Below are 21,238 nucleotides of genomic sequence, written 5' to 3' on the forward strand. Positions count from 1 at the left end.
AGGCAAATTCTTTACCACTGAGCCACCAGGGAAGCCCCAGGAGGCAAGACACAGAGCCAGTGAAAAGATATTGATTTGAACTTGAGAAACTCTACCAGTGTAAGCAGAAGTGAAGTGACCACACTGAATGAGAAGCTGAGTTTCACATCTTTCACAACCAATTCTACATCTTAGTTTTCTCTTTACCTGAAATGTCAGTGAAGAAAACACATGACAGCTTCTTAACATCACTCCTGCACAACTTTTTTGACCATTCCTCAGCCTTGCCATTGTTTGGGCAACTGTACCACAGGCATGTGGTATATACCTATCCACACTTGACCTTTATGATGAGCACGGTCATATTTCCTTTCTCAATTCATATATACTAAGGTGAAATTATAAAGCGGTCTAAGTAGTTTATGGTATTTAATATTTACACAAAAAGGAAATGTATAACTGCAATTTTATAGGGACTTCCTTGGTGGTCAAGTGCTTAGGACTCCATGCTCCCAATGCAGGGGCCATAGGTTCAAGCCCTAGTCAGGGAACTAGGATTCCACATGCTTTGCAGACGTGACTAAATAAATAAATAAATATTTTTTAAAAAGATGAAATTTTATATACCTGCATAGTCCTCAAAAGTTGTTATGGCATTCATCAGGGATCATGTTGCATAAGGATAAAATGCTCTAAAACCACTATCAATGTTTTGCTTAATCATGATGTTAAATTATAGATGTTATGATGAGAAAAGTAGGCTCAATTAAATGCATGCAAAACTAAGTAATTCTTAATCCCAAACATTACAAAAAGGAAAATAATTTCTGAATAGAGTTAGTAGAAATAAAATTACAGTCTGGTTTTCTAAGTTCTGAATTTATATTTTCACAATCACCTCTTATTTTTATGTAGTTTAAAATTATTAATTTATCTTCCTTTACAAATATGTTTATATAGCTTTCCCCAACACTATTTGATATTGCTTAAATCCTTTCTACTAAAACAACTACTTTTACTGTTCCTAGCTGTATACAGAAGATCCCCAACTTACAATGGTTCCACTTACAATTTTTGACTTTATGATGGTGTGAAAGTGATCCATATTCCATAGAAATGGTACTTCAAATTTTGAATTTTGATTTTTGTTTTTTCCTGGGTTAGTAATACGTGGTTTAGATGTTCTCGTGATCCTGAGTAGCAGTATTGAGCTTCCGATCACCAGGGTAAACAACCAATACTCTTAGACACATTCTGTGGCCATACAACCTGTCTGTTTTACACTTTCATTAGAGTAGTCAATGGATCACATGAGATATTCAAAGCTTTATTATAAAATAGGCTATGTGTTAGATGGCTTTACACAACTGTAAGTGATGTAAGTGTTCTGAGACTGGTTAAGGCAGGCTAGGCTAAGCTATGATATTCAACAGGTTACATGTATTACATGCATTTCTCACAAGGTATTTTCAACTTACAATGGATCTGTCAGGGTGTTGCCCCCGACAGAAGGTCTCAAAATACAGGATAAGCATACAAGTATCAGTTCTATATACTGACAGTGAACACTGAAATTAAAACTACAAGTCTAACTATGTTTGGAGACTTCATCTCTCTCTCTCAACATTTTTAAGACAAACAGACAGAAAATAATGAAGTACATACAAGAACTCAACAATGCCTTCATCCAATAGGGTATGCTGCTGCTGCTGCTAAGTCACTTCAGTCGTGTCCGACTCTGTTCGACCCCATAGACGGCAGCCCACCAGGCTCTGCCATCCCTGGGATTCTCCAGGCAAGCACGCTGGAGTGGGTTGCCATTTCCTTCAATGCATGAAAGTGAAAAGTGAAAGTGAAGTCGATCAGTCGTTTCTGACTCTTATCGACCCCATGGACTGCAGCCTACCAGGCTCCTCCATCCATGGGATTTTCCAGGCAAGAGTACTGGAGTGGGGTGCCATTGCCTTCTCCGCCAATAGGGTATAAGGCTAATAAAACTAAATGAGTGTATGCTCAGTTATGTTCAACTCTTTGTGACCCCATGAACTGTAGCCCACCAGGCTCCTCTGTCTGGGGGATTTGCCAAGCAAGATTATTGGAGTGGGTTGCCATTCCCTCCTCCAGGGAATCTTCCCGACCCAAGAAATTGAACCTGTGTTTCCTACAGCTCCTGCAGTGGTAGGTGGATTCTTTATCATTTGAGCCACGTGGGAAGCTCCACATATAATTGACACTTCTTGAATATTTACCTAACAAAAGCAGAATATACAGTCTTTTCAAGTACCCTTGGAACATCTATATTAGACTGTATCCTGGACCATAATACAATCCTCAAACAATGTAAAAGAACTGAGACTTCCCTGGTGGTCCAGTGGTTGAGATTCCATGCTTCCACTGTAGAGGGCACAGGTTCCATTCTTGGTCAGAGAAATAAGATCCTGCATGCAGCGCTGCCAAAAAATAAAGAAATAAATAAATAGTAAAAGGACTGAAATCACACATAAAGTATATTCTTTGTTCCTATTTACAGATAACATAATTGTCTATGTAGAAAATCCCATGAAATCTCACAAAATTTTTTTCTAAAACTAATAAACGAGCTCAAGAAGGTTTCAAAATTCAGGATAAGCATACAAGTATCAGTTCTATATACTGGCAGTGAACACTGAAATTAAAACTACAATAGTTCCAAAAAATTACCTACTTAATTGTAAATCTAACAAACCATAAATGGGGTTTGTGGGCTGAAAGCTACAAATGATAATGAAAACAATTAAAGATGATCTAAATTAGTGGAGAGACATACTGTGTTCATGAGTTAGAACACTCAACCTAGTGAAGATATCAAATCACCCCAAATTGATGTGTAAGTTTAATTCTTACCAAAATACAAATTTCAAAATTGATATAGACAAGCTTAGGGCTTCCCTGATAGCTCAGTTGATAAAGAATCAACCTGCAATGCAGGAGACCTGGGTTCAATCCCTGGGTTGGGAAGATCCCCCAGAGAAGGGAAAGGCTACCCACTCCAGTTATTCTGGCCTGGAGAATTTGCTGGACTGTATAGTCCATGGGGTCGCAAAGAGTCAGACATGACTGAGCGACTTTCACTTTCAGACAAGCTTATTCTACAAATTTTATGGAAAAGCAAGAAATTATAATTGCCAGAAAAGAACTTAAGAAATAAGAATAAAGTAGAAGGAATCATTCTACCTGATTTTATGATTAATTTCAAAGCTTCAGTAATTAAGACAGTGTGTTAGTACTTCAGTAATCAAGATGGTGGCTCAGACAGAAACACACAATGATCACTTAAAGGAAATAGAGAAATAATCCCACAGAGGTAGAACAATGTGATTATCAACAGAGTATAAAAGCAGTTAAATGACAAAAGGTTTGTTTTTTCAGCAAAGGTGCTGGAATATTTGGATATCCATAGGAAAATAAATAAATAAATAAACCTCCATCTAAACTTCAAACCTTAGCCAAAAATTAACTCAAATGGATCATAAATTTAAATATAAGATGTTAAGTTATAAAATTTTCAGAATAAAACATAGAACTTTGGGACCTGGGGCATGATAAGAAAAGCATCATCCTTGAAGAAAAAAAATGATAAATTGGACTTCATCAAAATTAACAACTTTTAGCTGGTGAAAGATCTGGTAAAGATGAAAAGACAAGCTACTAACTGAAAGAAAATATTTACAGATCACATCTGACAAAGGATTCTTATCTGGAATATATAAAGAATGCCAAAATTCAACAGTGAAAAAACAATCCAATTTGAAAATGGGCAAAGGACATGAAGAGGCATTTCACCAAAGAAATTACACAGATGGTAAACAGGCATATGGAAAGATGCTTACTATCACTAATTATCAGAGAAGTAAAATTAAGGCCACGCTGTTAGAACAGTGAAAACAAAAAAAACACAATTCCAAATGGTAGTGAAGGTGTCTAAAAGCTACATCTCTGATAGATTAATTGTTGGTGGGAATATAAAATAATATAGCCATCCTGGAAAACAGTTTCATAATAAACTGAATATGCAACTACCTACAACCCAGTAATTGCACTCCTGGGCATGGATCTCAGAGGAATGAAAAGTTATACCTGCACAAAAACTACACACAAATGTTCACAGCAGTTTTATTTGTAATGGCAACTATCCGGACAACCGAAATATCTTTCAATAGGTGAATGGCTAAAAAGAAACTGTACCAAAAAAACAAAACAAAACAAAAAAAAACCCCTGTACATTTATACCACAGAATCTACTTAGATATAAAAAGCAGCAGCTGGGTTTCCCTGGCGGTCCAGCGTTTGAGAATCCACCTGCCAATGCTGGGGACATAGGTTCAATCCATATGTCAAAATTCCACATGCCACAGAGTAACGAAGCCTGTGCATCACAACTACTGAGTCTGTGCTCTAGAGCCCATGAGCCCCAACTACTGAGCCCATGCATTGCAATGAATGAAGCTTGAGTGCCTACAGCCTGTGCTCTGTAACAAGCATCGCCACCATAATGAGAAGCCCAAGCACCAAAACAAAGAGTAGTCCTCACTTGCCGCAGCTAGAGAAAGCCCACAGGCAGCAGCAAGACCAAATACAGCTGCTGCGGCTGCAAAGTCACTTCAGTCGTGTCTGACTCTGTGAGACCCCATAGATGGCAGCCCACCAGGCTCTCCCGTCCCTGGGATTCTCCAGGCAAGAACACTGGAATGGATTGCCATTTCCTTTTCCAATGCATGAAAGTGAAAAGTGAAAGGGGAGTCGCTCAGTCGTGTTGGACTCTTCACAGCCCCATGGACTGTAGTCCACCAGGCTCCTCCATCCATGGGATTTTCCAGGCAAGAGTGCTGGAGTGGGGTGCCATTGCCTTCTCCGCAAATACAGCTAAAAATAAATAAATAAATTTTTTTACAAAGCAATGACCATTGGTATATGGAGAAACTTAGATGGATTTCAACAGCAGTAAGATGAGTGGAAAAAGCTCATTTGAAAGGTCACATAGTGTATGATTCCACGTATACAATGGGAAGAAATGACAAAATGCTTTCTTCCCAGTTGTTCTCATGATCACCTAGATTCATTAATGCCTCTCTTACCCCTGTGTCTGAGAATGACACTTCTCATTGATAAATCTAGTTACTGCCTCACCATCTAGTACAACTGTAACCATTTTAATGGAAATCATTTTAAGAGTTGATATGTATCCCCAGAATTAAGCAATGATATATAATGTGCACAAGTCCCCATACTAACACACAGTATTAGTAACACAAACTTATTGCTATGGACAGGAATTGATGGTCCAGCGCTGCAGTCCATGGGGTTGCAAACAGCTGGACACGACTGAGCAACTGAACATAAGTGAACTAGTACATCCTGGTTTTCCCTTCTTAAGGACCAAAGTTCCAAATACTTTTGATTTCCAGAGGAAGCTAGGCCTAGACCAGGTTTATTACATGTCTGACAACTCTTTAAAAAAAAAAAAATATATATATATATATATATATTTCTTTGACTGTGCTGAGTCTTAGCTGCAGCATGTGGGATCTAGTTCCCTGACCAGAAATTGAACCCAGGCCCCCTGCATTGGTAGCATGGAGTCTTAGCCACTGGACCACCAGGGAAGTCCCTGAACTATCTGATTAATGTTCTTTATCTTCCCCATTCTTCTTGCTTACTTCCTCACTACGAGGCTTAAAATATCACATATAAGAGTTCAGTACCAATTGCTGTTCACACCAATAAGTTTGTATTACTAATACCGTGTGTTAGTGTAGGGACTTGTGCACATTATACATAAAGGAAGTGAAGGAAGGGATTATCATTGCTTAATTCTGGGGATACATATCAACTCTTACTTAGAAATGATTTCCATTAAAGTGGTTACAATGAATGTACTTGTAGTCTATGAATAATGTCAGTGCTTTTAAAGGGTTAACCTTTAAGCACATGAAATATTCACAAAGTCAAAACAAATATAAGTACCCTAGAGTGTCTTATCTGCTTTCTCAGCTTAAAGGATAAGAGAGACTCTGTCAGAGTTTTTCACTTACCCCCTTCCTCTCATTTATTCAACAAATATTTATTGAGACAAATTTTATTGAGTGCCTGTGAATGCCAGGCACTGATCACCAAGATAGTGCCTTCCTCCAAGTATAGACGAGTCAGAAATACTGTAATGAAGAAATTATGTCACAGTAAGATGAGGTCAGACTGTCTTTCATGGGGAAATTTTGGGTTTGAGTCCATTACGGCTGCTGCAGAAGGAGTTAAACAGAATGGGCTGGTGGTAGGGACAAGCTGCGAATGGGGTGGGGCAGACAGAGACTGAGGAAATTTGAAGCTGGCAATACTTTCAAGTCCGAAGACAGGAAGGTGGAAGAGTGCTGGCCTGGTTTTACTTCCAGCATCTTTTTCTAATTACACAGTGCTGCTGGCCCCCTGCTCCACCTAGAGGAGGTGTGGGATCACACAAAGGCAGGGACTTGGGAACTGAAGGGCTGAACTGTTGCCTTGGCCATTTGAGTAGATGTTTGATTTTGGGTAAGTTGCAGAACTTCTGTGTGCCTCTTTGCTCATCTGTAAAATGGGGATAGTAACACCTGGATTAAATGAAAGACTGTAAGTCAAGCTTCTCCCTCAGTTCATTCAGATCTCCTTTCCCCCTCTCCTTGGCTTTAGTTGGTTTGAATATTGTATTTTCTTCTTGCAACTTCCCATTGCTCCTCTAATCTCTATCTTGCTCTACTTTTTCTGGCATCCACACTATGAAGGCTGACTATGGGGGAGGGGTGCATCAAGCATGGCTGGAGAGGAGCATAAGCTTACAGTAGTTTAGAAAATCTCTCCAAGGGCTCTCAGGAGCCCAACACTCCCGCCTCCCTCTCCCGCTGCTCCCTTCCCCTCCCCCTCCTCTCAGGAACTGCGGCTCCCAGGGATCCTGGGCTTTTGTTCTCTAGAGGCTTAAACTACCACCTGTTTCGCCCTGACTTATTGTTTAAAGGGAATTATTCCTTGTCTACAGACTATCAAAAATCAAAATTGCCAGAACTTAGAGACAGCAAGAGCTAAGTTTGTACTTTTTCTCTCTTTTCAATACTAACACTAAAACATCAATGCTTTCCTATTTTCCCTCTATTTTCCATTTCTTTTCTGAGGATCTCCTGGCTCTCAATAACCACTCCTTCTACTTATTGATACTATCATAAAGCATTAATATAAATTCTCTTTTAATATTAATTGTAATTTATCTATTAATATATACCTGTCTTCCCTACTTGGTATTAAGTACCTATGGTCTGTAGTGTCTTCTACAGCAGTAGTTTCTCAAACTTGAATATGCCTAAGAATCTTGTTATGAGGATCTTGTTAAAACACAGATTCTGATTTAGCAGGACTGGGGAGCGGCTGAGTTTTTTCTAACAACTTCCAGGTGAAACCCCTGGACCACACTTGAGTTGCAAAGCCTCACTGGATTTAGAACAAAGGGGGGCACATGAGATGGTTGCTGGAGGATGCCTTGGTTTCTCCTGCTCAGTGCTTGGAATTTTTCTTCAATACATCTTTCTCCACTTTTTCCTGTGCACTATTTATGACTAACTGACAATTACTTCTTTGTGTACTTAGCTGTGCCCTTCCTTCCCTTTTTCATAGTCAACAGTCTCGTCCAGAAACCAGTCACTTAGGGAATACAACAGAAATCTTCAGCCTTTTTCTACTGTCATCTACTTTGTAGCAAGCAAGGTTAACTTTTTAAGGAATCATCTTTACCTTTGTTGCTGAGTAAACTATAGTAGCTACTTGGTATGTATCATATCAAACTCAAATTTAGAATGAGAAGCTTCAAAACATGCCTCCAACCCTTCCCTCTCCTTCGCCACTCAAGTTTCTCTTTTGCAGCACATGGAGCCCTCTGCATGTTGCTGAGATATGAGTCAGTCTCCTGCAAGACATTTTGCATTGGGAATGTCTTCTTTCATTCTTTTTAAAGGCCAATGCATATCTCTTAAAAATTCTCAATTTTTACCAACTTAATATGACGCATTATTTGATTTATTCCCAATTGTGAGTTCTTTGTTTAGAGAAGTATGAGCTATGTACTCTTATTTACATATTTTAATATCTTTATGCTTTTTTCATATTTTCATTTAGTTGTAAATGAGAACTGTCCGTACTTCTCTTTCATTGTCCTATCCTTAACATCTAAGAGTGCTTGAGACTCAGTAGGCACTTTGGGTAGGGGGACGCTCAATGAAGGATGAAACAAAACTTAAGATCAGTTTGTAACAGTTTTCAAAATGCTTTCATTGCTACATTTATTGGGAACCTGGGTGAATGTTAATGGTTAAATAAGACATTTTGGTGTAGTTCTGATACAGTTAAAATATCAAAGTATCAACTTACATCAGAAGGCTGGACTTAATTACAACCAACTTATTAAAAATGTATTGGCTAAAGGTTAAAAAAAAATTTAGAAATCCTTTGAAGAATATTTTGAGAGAGAAACATTTGAGGTTTAGTACCACCTACCAGCTACCCTTTTACTAGGAAAATAAAATTTAGATGCAGCCAAAATTTGGTAATGCCCAAACCCACATCCTATCTAAATGGCTTATGCTTTCCTGTCATTGTTTTCTAGCCTGCAGGTTTTGCATTCGTTAGGATTTCATATTTCTCAATAGTTCTTGGTGCTTTAAATTTAAAAGAAATGGGGCTTTCTCATATTACAATTTCAAGGAAAGACTGCAGGGCCCCTTCAGCGAGGTTTAAGAGGCCTGCAAGCTGCACACCGTGCAACCGCCTCATGCTCCGATTTCATCTATGGGTTTTTGTACAGTTCTTTTTTGGATGGTGCAAACAGCGCAAGTGCAGCATTAAAAACCTCTCCACCCTGGGAAACGACGCAAGAACACGCAGCTTTCGGCTGCCAGGTTCTCTCTAACACACAGCCGAGGGCTGGAGGCCCGGACACCCGCCCCCAAAGCCAGTCCACAACAATCGTTTCCTCCCTCCCCGCCTTTTACATACAGTACACATACAAATACACACACGCAGAGCAGCCAGCAGGGGCGGGCCGGGCCCGACCACTCCGCAAACCGCAGGGGGGAGCCACAGCGGGCCGAACTGTTTGCACCCACTTCTTTGTTCTTCGCACCCGTCTCTCTCTCCATCAGGCTGCAAACGTTAGGAAAAAGCGAACTTGGGGATCTAGGGTCTCCTGAAGCTCCGTGTCGAGGCTACACACCTTTGGCGGGTGCTGCGTTATCTCCCCCTCCGTCGGCGAGCAATTGGTCCCGCCCCAGTGCTAGCGGGCGCCGAGCGGGAGCCGCGCGGGAGCAGCGCAGCAGCGGCGGCGGCAGCGGCGGCGGCGGTTGTTATTCGGAGCCGTTGAGACGGCTCTGCGGCAGCTGGTGGCGCAGGTGGCTTGCGTGGACGCGGACGGAGGCGGCCGGCCCGCCACCGCAGCCTCAGCGCCCGCGGCCCCGGCAGGTGAGCGGGCGGCGGGGACTCGCCCCGCCCCCCCTCGGTGGCCTCACTCCTGGCTCTAGCTGGGAAGTGGCCGAGGCCCGCCGGGGAGTCGAGGTTCGGCCCGGGGCTGCGACCGTCGGGAAGAAGGCTGTGGGAGAGGCCGTGTGTGGATGGAAGGGCAACGCTCCCCTGCCTTTTGCCATCTTTTTTCTGCCCCCTCCTCCTCTCGCCGACCTCCCACCCTCTTGGGGCTTCAGCTTCGGGAGAAAAAAAAAGACTGAGGAACGATGGGGCGGGAGAAAAGGGAATAGGGGACTGAGAAGCATCTCTGCCTCAGGTGGTGGCGTCTTTTCGGTCGTCGAGCGGTGGACCTTGCGAAGCCTGGAGGGGTAGCTCTTGGGCTGCGGAGGCCGCGCACTCACGGGCAAGGAGCGGGAGGCGGCTCTCCCCCTCACTCTCCCACCCCCCACCCCTACCCCTCCTCTGGCCTCCCCTCCCCCGTCGCTCCCCGTACGGCCCCTCCCTCCGGGTTTCTGAGCTTTAACCGCCCTCGGTGCTCTCCCTCGCAGGCGCGTCGGGGCACCCCGAGGCATCCTCCCCCTCCCGCCATCGCGGGAGCCGCGGCTCCCGACCGCCCTCCCGCATCCCCTCGCAGTCCGCACCGCCGCACCTCCTCCCTGGGCTTCGGACCCTCGGCCTCGCCCCTGAAACATGACTCGCGACTTCAAACCTGGGGACCTCATCTTTGCCAAGATGAAAGGTTATCCTCATTGGCCAGCTCGAGTAAGTGATTTTTAGCCTTCGTGTTTAGCGGTGCTACCTTCCTCAGAGGCCTACTTCCTACCCTTTTCTCTTTTTTTTCCTCCCCCTCGTATCCTTTCTCTCCCTCTCTTTCCTTTCGTCTCATTTGTAACCTGATCTTTTTAGTTTTTTGCCCACTAATCTTCTGTGTAATTTAAAAATCCAGGTGTTTTGGCATACTTAGGTGTTTTCCTATGGTTGTGGACAGACTTTGGCAGGTTTTCTTAATAGGAAATATTTAAAGATGATGCCATTAATGTTCCATTGTAGGTGAAAACAAATACGGATTTTGTGTTTAAAAAAAACTGGCTTCCCTGGTGGCTCAGACGGTAAAGAATCGGCGACATTTTCCTAATTTTGAGTAAAATCCAAAATAGCAACGGAATCTATGCAAACTTGGGTGTCAAAAGGTTGTATGGAATTAAATTGAATTCATAGGTATTCTTTCCTGTTTTATAGTTAATGAGGCCTTCTGGATCGACTGGTTCAGTGAAAGCTAGGACTGGGTATTCTGGAAAATTTTACAATAAGGTAGCATCAGAGAAAGTCTAGAAAATTCGTTTTTAAGTTTTTATTGGTGAAGTTTGCCTTATGACCTTGAAGAAGTTGTTCCACCTCTGATTGTTTCCCATAGGTGAAAGGAAGAGTAAACCCACATTCCTTGGTTCGCATGTAGTACAGAGAGGTGATTCAGAACTCAGGATTTTTTTGTGACATTTAGGAATTGAGACTGTCTTTCAAAAAAGCACCATTTTCAGAAAGATCTTTTATACTTCTAATATAGTGATAGAACCTGAAAAAGGTTGAACTCAGTAAGCTCAAGAGCCTTTTTAAATATACACATGATATTCTAAAGCTGTAATTTCCACTGATTTACTCTTCTTTGAGGAGTGTGTTTCTTAAAGATAATTAAATCCTATAGTTTCAATTATGTCAGCTGGGAGGAAAAATAAGCCATTGGTTACAAAGAATCATGGAGTTGCTGAGTGCTATCCAAGTGTAAAATGTTCACCATTTCTTAATTTTTCCCACCCAGCTGTAAGTCAGGTTTATAGATATCCTTCCAACCTGGAAAGAATTTTTTCCCCCTAGTCTATTAAGTCTACCTTTTCACTTGGAGTCTTAGTGGAAAAATCCTTAATCATAATTTTTGTCTGTATATTTGACACTGTTTCCTTTGTTAACTCTATGTGGATTCTTTTACTCTATGTGGATTCTTTGACTTCCAAATAGATTGTAAAGTTCTCAGAGCAATAGATGTAAACTGAATTTCCTTATCATCCCCCCCATCCTTAGTACGTAAGTCATGCGCTAAAAAACTATTTCATGTTTAAGTGGAGGATAGGCAAACTGAGAAGGTTTAAGGCCCCTCTAAGAGAACATTTTTTGTGGTTTGAGCCTGATTATTTTGAGGTGTTAGAAAGTCTGAGGTTATGGGATACATCTTCATTCAAATTTCTATGCAGCAGTATAGTTTAAAACCAAATGGAAATGCTTTAAAAATTACTCTTCTAAATCATCTTTCCCACATGGTTCAGTCTGTTAGGCGACTAACAGTGCTAATAAAAGCAAAATAAAGTAGCCTCAGGAGGGCCAGAGTGTTTTATTTAATAAATGCTGCATTTACCAATTTGTATTGAAATGGAAAACTTTAGTCTCTTTTACCCTTTTTTCTTAGAAACAGTTGCATTTAGATTTGATATTGTCTGTGTCTAAAATTGTATTCATTTTTCTATCTTTTCTCCAGTCTTATGAATTCTAAGTCTTTGCTTTAGAGAGTTTAGAGTGTATATTTAAGGTCGCAGCTGGGAAAGTGACCACCAGTGTTCCAGTTTTGATTTTAACATTTTCTGTTTATCCCAAGCTTCGTTACTTTTTAAGTCTTGTGCTTTCTTGTAATCCTGTACCAGTAATCATTTCTAAAGTCAATTTTTGAAAAATTGCCTTGTGTTTATTAAACTCTGTAAGTGCTAGACATTTGCATTGACTTTTAAAGCTGTTTGCTGGGAGAAAGCATATGATCTGAGATGACAGGAGTATCCCTTATCTTAAGGCCCCTAAGGATTTTTCGCAATTTGTGACAAAGCCGAAAAGACGGTACAGTCTTTATAGGTGAGGAAATTAAGTTCCTAAGGTGTTGGGTGCTAATGATTCTTATTGATGGCTGAAACCTTCAGACTGCCAACCAGTGAAATCACCCTCATGGTCTTTTCTTAAACCATTTCTTTATGATCATACATAAGGAGCATAGTAGGTCTTCTGTTGGTTGTACCCTTGTTCAACAGATTTTTTTAAATTGAAATGTCTTTGAAATTTTGAAAGGACTAAATTAGAAATTTATTTCTATTTATTTCTAATTTTATTTCTATTTCTAGAACTGTATTATGAAATTTAAGTAAATAATGGCTAAATACTACTGTCTGACGGCCTTAACTCTGAGAGTAACAACTATTATAGATGTGTTCGACATAGCAGTACCTGATACCGTCTTCCTTACTTAATTAGAAGTATTAAAATATTAAAAGAGAAATGAAAAAGGAATAGGTAACCTCATGTTACTCAGCCATGTAGGTCTAAGATGTTTTCATAAGTATATGTTTCAGACTTGGAAAAGTACTGCTTTAACCTTTTTAATGTCTGGTTTTACATTACTCCAGTATTTGGATAACCTCTCTGCATAAATAGCATTTAAAATTTTTGAACAGATTCAGAGTTCCTTATCTGGAGTACTTAGGGCCAGATTTATGTGAACATTCAGAATTTGGGGGTTTTAGAATGGTAGTGGTGGTCCATATACAATACATCTTTCTGTGATGAGGTCTAGGATGGCAAGTGATAATCTAACATGATATTTCTGCAGAGAAGCATCAGTAGAAATGCTAGATGGATAAAAGAAATGATGGAACAGCTTCAGTTTCTATGCAGGTTTTGCTATCACATGAGTTTTGAGAAATATATTGGTTTTCAGAGCTTCTTGAGTTTCAGAACTAGAGATAAGGGATTGTGGACCTGTAGAACCGGTCTATTTCACAGCAGATACCCTTTTGGATGTCTTGTTTTCAGTTTACTCTGGTCTGTTTAAGTGTGTATGATTTAAAAGATATTAATTTTTCTAATTTTTTTTTTTTTTTTTAGGTAGATGAAGTTCCTGATGGAGCTGTAAAACCACCCACAAACAAACTACCGATTTTCTTTTTTGGAACTCATGAGACGTAAGTCCTTTTAGCTCTAAAGGCAAATCAGAGTTAATTTAGCAGGTTCATTGGGTATATAACGAAAAGCAAGTAGGGGTTAATTAAGAGAAAATAATAAAGTAACAAAACATTAAAATCATCTTTGAACTTGGAAAAAAGTCTTCACGTGTCCCTTTTAAATTTATTTTTATGTTAAATTACACACTGCAGGTTTAACTTTTACTGGTACAGATGTCCTTAATCATAAAAGATATAGATTGATTCTCTCAGCAGTCAGAAAATAACCGATGGATGAGAAAGTGTGTAAGGAAAGTTTTAACAAGGTGTACAGTATTCATATTTAGTGTAATTAGTGCTTTTTGTAGTGATGACCTGACACCCTATTTTAGGCTTTGTGATTTTAGCCACACTAATGGTATGTTGTGGGAAAGGTGAAAAGAAATCTGAATAGTTCCTTCTCTGTGTATTTGTATGATTCTGGGAGCCACTGTTACTGCTCTGCTGCCCCTGGTGGATTTCTGGGCAGAAACTGATTTGGAGAAGCAAATTAATTTCTTAGAAATTGTAGCTGAATACTGAACCCTTACTTCTAGGTGCGGAGGATTACTCCAGGGGGTATCTCTTAATTTTGAAAAATAATATTACTACATGCCTATATTTTAATAGCCTTACAAGTAGCATATAACCTCACCAGTTTTGAACATTACGTTTAGACTTTGCAGTAATTTTGGTAGACTTGTTTACCTGGGTTCAGGTTGAACAAAACTGGTGCTACTCTAGTTAAAATTATATAATGGTATGGACATAACAGAAGCAGAAGATATTAAGAAGAGGTGGCAAGAATACACAGAAGAACTGTACAAAAAAGATCTTCACGACCAAGATAATCATGATGGTGTGATCACTCATCCTAGAGCCAGACATCCTGGAATGTGAAGTTAAGTGGGCCTTAGAAAGCATCACTACGAACAAAGCTAGTGGAGGTGATGGAATTCCAGTTGAGCTGTTTCAAATTCTGGAAGATGATGCTGTGAAAGTGCTGCACTCAATATGCCAGCAAATTTGGAAAACTCAGCAGTGGCCACACGCCTGGAAAAGGTCAGTTTTCATTCCGATCCCAAAGAAAGGCAATGCCAAAGAATGCTCAAACTACCGCACAATTGTACTCATCTCACACGCTAGCAAAGTCATGCTCAAAATTCTCCAAGCCAGGCTTCAGCAGTACGTGAACCGTGAACTCCCTGATGTTCAAGCTGGTTTTCGAAAAGGCAGAGGAACCAGAGATCAAATGGCCAACATCCGCTGGATCATGGAAAAAGCAAGAGAGTTCCAGAAACACATCTATTTCTGCTTTATTGACTATGCCAAAGCCTTTGACTGTGTGGATCACAATAAACTGGAAAATTCTGAAAGAGATGGAAATACCAGACCACCTGATCTGCCTCTTGAGAAACCTGTATGCAGGTCAGGAAGCAACAGTTAGAACTGCACATGGAACAACAGATTGGTTCCAAATTGGAAAAGGAGTACGTCAAGGCTGTGTATTGTCATCCTGCTTATTTAACTTATATGCAGAGTACATCAGGAGAAACTCTGGACTGGAAGAAGCACAAGCTGGAATCAAGATTGCCAGAAGAAATACCAATCACCTCAGATATGCAGATGACACCACCCTTATGGCAGAAAGTGAAGAGGAACTAAAAAGCCTCTTGATGAAAGTGATAGAGGAGAATGAAAAAGTTGGCTTAAAGCTCAACATTCAGAAAACGAAGATCATGGCATCTGGTCCCATCACTTCATGGCAAATAGATGGGGAAACAGTGTCAGACTTTGTTTTTCTGGGCTCCAAAATCACTGGAGATGGTGACTGCAGCCATGAAATTAAAAGACGTTTACTCCTTGGATGGAAAGTTATGACCAACCTAGATAGCATATTGAAAAGCAGAGACGTTACTTTGCCAACAAAGGTCCGTCTAGTCAAGGCTATGTTTTTTCCAGTAGTCATGTATGGATGTGAGAGTTGGACTGTGAAGAAAGAACTGTGGTGTTGGCGAAGACTCTTGAGAGTCCCTTGGACTGCAAGGAGATCCATCCAGTCCATTCTAAAGGAGATCAGTCCTAGGTGTTCTTTGGAAGGACTGATGCTAAAGCTGAAACTCTAATACTTTGGCCACCTCGTGCGAAGAGTTGACTCATTGGAAAAGACTGATGCTGGGAGGGATTGGGGGCCGGAGGAGAAGGGGACAACAAAGGATGAGATGGCTGGATGGCATCACCAACTCATTGGACATGAGTTTGGGTCAACTCCGGGAATTGGTGATAGACACCCCACTCCAGTACTCTTGCCTGGAAAATCCCATGTACGGAGGAGCCTGGTAGGCTGCAGTCTATGGGGTTGCTGAGGGTCGAACATGACTGAGCGACTTCACTTTCACTTCTCACTTTCATGCGTTGCAGAAGGAAATGGCAACCCACTCCAGTGTTCTTGTTTGGAGAATCCCAGCGATGGGGGAGCCTGGTGGGCTGCCATCTATGAGGTCACACAGAATCGGAAACGACTGAAATGACTTAGCAGCAGCAGCAGGGAGGCCTGGGGTGCTGCAATTCATGGGGTCACAAAGAGTCGGACATGACTGAGCGACTGAACTGAACTGAAGAGTGTCTACAATGACAACATTTGTTTAACATTGCTTAGCTACTGTATGAACTTCCAAAAAATTTTTAAAAATAGCTTTATATGTAATTTACATCATAAAGTTGTGTAAAGTGTAAAATTCAGTGGGTGTTAGTATATTTACTTCCATAACCGTTAGCAGTCACTCTTCATTTCCTGCCTCCTAGGCCTAGATACCCACTAGTTTACTGTCTGTCTAGACTTGCCAATTGTTGACATTTCATATTAATGACATCATGCAGTGCCACATAATTGTCTTCTTTAAAATCCAGTTTAAAAAAAAAATAATAAAATCCAGTTTTGAGTTCAGAACTGTGTTGGCCTTCACCATAATTACTTTGAGTATAAAAAGTTAAATATACTTTGAATATATAAATTTAATTAAAATGAGTTTCTGATTATCTGTGATAATCTACCATTTAAAACTTCCATAAATTCAATAGGGAAGGTATCTTTTAATGAAAAATTGTGTGATCTCTATTGGAATAAGGGTTTTCAAAGTGTGGTCCCAGGTCAAGCTGCACCCTACATGGGAACAGCACATGGGAACTTTAGATAGGCATGCAAATTCCTGGACCCCACCCACCTAAGATTCACTAAATCAGAAATGGAGGTGTGGAGCCTAGCAGTCTATTTTAAATAGCCTTCCAGATAATTGGAATGCATGGGAAGATTGAATACTAACTATATCAGAGTAGTGTGAGTTAGACATTCCCTGGAATTTCTATGTATCCTTATGGTATTATAGACCTGGAGAAGGAGATGGCAAGGAGAATTCTGTGGACATAGAAGCCTGGCAGGCTACAGTCCATGGGGTTGCAAAGAGTTGGACACGACTGAGTGACTAATACATAGTATTATAGAACACATAGTCATTCTTATGTTAAATTTAGAAGAATGATCATCCCTTCCTCAACATTTAAAAAAGGATTTTTATGTTGCAAATATCTGTAGATTATAAAGCAAAAGAAACTGTGCCAAAGAACTAAATTTTCATAAGCATCGTTTGGTTAATAACATAACAGTGGTATTATTAACTGGGAAATGAAGATGGTGAATTACTAATATTCAAAAATTAGAACATATTCAGGAAATTAAAATTATGCGAATGATATTAAATTTTCATTTCAAAATGTACTTGTAGTTTTTGTGCCTCAGTGATCTCATAAATGCACTGTTACCTTTGGAAAGGCAGTGCTCTTGAATCTATTAGTCTGGTGACTTAACGTTTTGGTATTTAAGGTTAATTTTTAGAAACTGAATTGCGGTGAGTGTTTGCCTTTTTCCCCCTCAGGATTTGGGAGGGCGGTTATTTGAACCTTTCTGTTTGGAATTTGCATAAGTTGGAGTTTAATCCAGGAGCCTGTAGTTAAGAAGATAGGAAAGGAAGAACATGGAAGAAGAAATGACAGTTAGAAAACTAGATATTAATAAAAGTGAAAAGTAGTTTTAGTCACTCAGTCATGTTCAGCTCTTTGTGACCCCACAGAGCCTGGCAGGCTCTCCTGTCCATGGAATTCTCTGAGCCACCAGGGAAGCCCAGTTATTTGTAACTGATTTGTAAATAAGATTTTTTTTTTATTGTGAAGTTAGAGCAGAATCCCTTTGTAACTGCATTCGTTTCCTGAGCTACAAGCATTTGATATTTTGTAATTTTTTACGCCTTTCATAGTTAATTTATCCACCAAAGTTTTGAACACTATTTAACAGTGAGCTCTTATGTATACCAAACATGATGGGCTACTAGATGTTATAAAACTAATATACTGGAAACAGATTCTTAGTAAATGAGACTGACAGAGATTCAGTGCTTTTTGCTGGAACCAAAAATCTTAGTGTTATCCTTGATTTCTTATTATAGTCGTATCTGTTTCTTCCCCACATCTAGTCAGTCAGCAAGTCTTAATTCTTTTCCTTTAACATGCATTCTGATCTGCTTTTTTCCACTCCTCTATGGCAACTTATGGAAAAGGCAATGCTCCCCACTCCAGAACTCGGAGGAGCCATGGGAGGTAGGCTGCAGACCATGGGGTCGAGAAGAGTCAGACACGACTGAGCGACTTCACTTTCACTTTTCCCTTTTCATGCATTGGAGAAGGAAATGGCAACCCACTCCAGTGTTCTTGCCTGGAGAATCCCAGGGACGGGGGAGCCTGGTGGGCTGCCATCTATGGGGTCGCACAGAGTCGGACACGGCTGAAGCGACACTTAGCAGCAGCAGCAGCAGCATGGCACCTTAAGTTCATGCTGCAGTTACTCTTAGGAATAGTGTCCTGTCCCTATCTTGGGCTCAGCTTTTACTCTTCATATATAGTCAGAGTGATCTTGATATTTCAGTCAGATCATGTCATTTTCTCTGTCCAGAGCCTTTCAGTGACCTCCTTGTTAACATTACCAACAGACAAAAACACCCAAATTCTGTCTATAAATGCTGTTGTTAAATTCTTTCTTTTGGCTGTGCTGCAAGGCGTGTTGGAATCTTAGTTCCCTGATCACAAATCAGACCTGTGCCCCCTGCATTGGAAGCTCAGTCTTTTTTTATTTTTTGTTTTTTTAATTTTAATTGGAGTCTAATTACGATATTGGTTGTGGTTTTTGCCATACACTGACATGAATCAGCCACAGGTGTACATGTGTCCCCCATCCTGAACCCCCCTCCCACACCCCTCCCCATCCCATCTCTCTGGGTTGTCCCAGTGCACTGGCTTTGAGTGCCCTGTTCATGCATCAAACTTGGACTGGTCATCTATTTTACATATGGTAATATGTTTCAATGCTATTCTCTCAAATCATCCCACCCTCGTCTTCTCCCACAGAGTCCAAAAGTCTTTTCTTTCTATCTGTGTATCTTGCTGTTTCTCATATAGGGTCATCGTTACCATCTTTCTAAATGCCATATATATGCGTTAATATACTGTATTGGTGTTTTTCTTTCTGACTTACTTCACTCTGTATAATAGGCTCCAGTTTCATCCACCTCATTAGAACTGATTCAAATGCATTCTTTTTGCTGAGCAATATTCCATTATGTATATGTACCCCAACTTTCTTATCCATTCATCTGCTGATGGACATCTAGGTTGCTTCCATGTCCTAGCTATTGTAAACAGTGCTGCAGTGAACATTGGGGTACATGTGTCTCTTTCAGTTCTCGTTTCTTCAGTGTATGTGCCCTGCAGTGGGATTGCTGGGTTGTATGGCAGTTCTCTTTCCAGTTTTTTAAGGAATGTTCACACTGTTCTCCATAGTGGCTGTAGTAGTTTGCATTCCCACCAACAGTGTAAGAGGATTCCCTTTTCTCCACACTCTCTCCAGCATTTATTGTTTGTTGACTTTTTTTTGTTTTGTTTGTTGACTTTTTGATAGCAGCCATTCTGACCAGCGTGAGATGGTACCTCATTGTGGTTTTGATTTGCATTTCTCTGATAATGTGTGATGTTGAGCATCTGTATGTCTTCTTTAGAGAAATGTCTGTTTAGTTCTTTGGCCCATATTTTGATTGGGTCACTTATTTTTCTGGAGTTGAGCTACACGAGCTGTTTGTATATTTTTGAGATTAATTATTTGTCAGCTGCTTTGTTTGCTATTATTTTCTCCCATTCTGAAGGCTGTCTTTTCACCTTGCTTATAGTTTCCTTCATTTTGCAAGAGCTTCTAAGTTTAATTAGGTCCCATTTGTTTATTTTTGCTTTTATTTCCATTACTCGGGGAGGTGGGTCATAGAGGATCTTGGCTGTGATTTATGCCAGAGAATGTTTTGCCTATGTTTTCCTCTAGGAGTTTTATAGTTTCTGGTCTTAGAAACTATTTAGATCTTTAATCCATTTTGAGTTTATTTTTGTGTATGGTGTTAGAAAGTGTTCTAGTTTCATTCTTTTACAGGTAGTTGACCAGTTTTCCCAGCACCGCTTGTTAAAGAGATTGTCTTTTTTCAATTGTATTTTCTTGCCGCCTTTGTCAAAGATGTCCATAGGTGTGTGGATTTATCTCTGGGCTTTCTATTTTGTTTCATTATCTATATTTCTGTCTTTGTGCCAGTACCATATTGTCTTGATGACTGTAGAAGCTCAGTCTTAACCACTGAACCACCAGGCGAGTCCCCACAAGTGCTGTTTTATAACACCCTGTGTGAACTAGTCTATTCTTACCTCTCCAACCTCATCACATTTTCTTTTTTACTGTTACACAGATGTATGTTGTCTCAGGTCCTTCCTGACTGAAGACCTATCTTTCCCAACAAAGAGAAACGGATTTTCAGTCATTTAGCTCTTAGCTCATATCCTCTTTTTTTATGCTTATTTTTCCATTGCAGTGATGACTAAATTTTATTTTTTTTTCTTTTCCTTCACCCACAAGTGAAAAGCTTAGAGAGCAGGAACCTTGTCTGTCTTGTTTATCATTATTTACTTAAGTGCCCAGCACATAGTAGCTGTTAAATAAATGTTTGGTAATAGACTGAAAGCTCTATGACCTAGATAAAATCAATTTGTTGATGATGAATTTGCTGTCCATTAGCTAGCATTTCTATAGTGTTTAGGACAGCTGGATCAGAAGAGTGTTTTGAATCCTGCCTTTTATCTATCTGCTCTATGACCTTGAGCAGGTTTACTTAGCCTTGTCCTTCTCTTCCTTGTACAATGGGAACAATAAAATAGAACTCAAGGTGCAAATAAGATACTACATGAAAGATGCTTAAAACAGTGCTTGGCATGTATTAAACATGAAATGTCAACTATTAGGAATTAAAAATAATGTTGCATATTATTTTTCCACAACTTGTAAGTATGCTTATTAGATTGTTTGCAGTGCAGTTTGTTTTGCTGACTAATTATCATTGTTAATTGAGGGAATACTCTCATCCAGGTCTACGTATTTCTCTCTAAAGTCTAGACATTTTTAAATGAAGATAGTGTTTTTGACACTTTATTTCTTTACTGCTCTTACTTGTTTTAATTCAAAGATGTTAGATGCTCAGTTCTAGGAACTTTGAAACTATCCATCACAGGTTGTTTCAAAACCTGCCTACTATAGAGTTATTAGGAGTGAAGGTGAATGGGAAAGTTCTACTAGTTGGTCAGTTTTTTGTATCACCTATCCACAAGAA

General features: G+C 40.0%; 1 protein-coding gene across 4 annotated transcripts in view; it reads left to right on the forward strand.

Moving 5' to 3' along the window:
• Positions 1-9,286: 9,286 nt before the first annotated feature.
• Positions 9,287-21,238, forward strand: part of PSIP1 (PC4 and SFRS1 interacting protein 1) — a 40,876-nt gene continuing 28,924 nt past the window's right edge. For 3 of the 4 annotated variants that reach the window (XM_027549199.1, XM_027549198.1, XM_027549197.1), the window contains exons 1-3: positions 9,294-9,486; positions 10,035-10,248; positions 13,402-13,478. In XM_027549199.1, the coding sequence (XP_027405000.1) occupies positions 10,177-10,248; positions 13,402-13,478 (149 nt within the window). In that variant the 5' untranslated portion in view covers positions 9,294-9,486; positions 10,035-10,176. Of the gene's footprint in view, positions 9,487-10,034; positions 10,249-13,401; positions 13,479-21,238 lie in introns of all 4 variants that reach the window. The other variant, XM_027549196.1, reaches the window with a different exon arrangement.

This window comes from Bos indicus x Bos taurus, chromosome 8 (genome assembly GCF_003369695.1).
Source record: "Bos indicus x Bos taurus breed Angus x Brahman F1 hybrid chromosome 8, Bos_hybrid_MaternalHap_v2.0, whole genome shotgun sequence".
In the NCBI taxonomy this organism is placed as follows: Eukaryota; Metazoa; Chordata; class Mammalia; order Artiodactyla; family Bovidae; genus Bos; species Bos indicus x Bos taurus.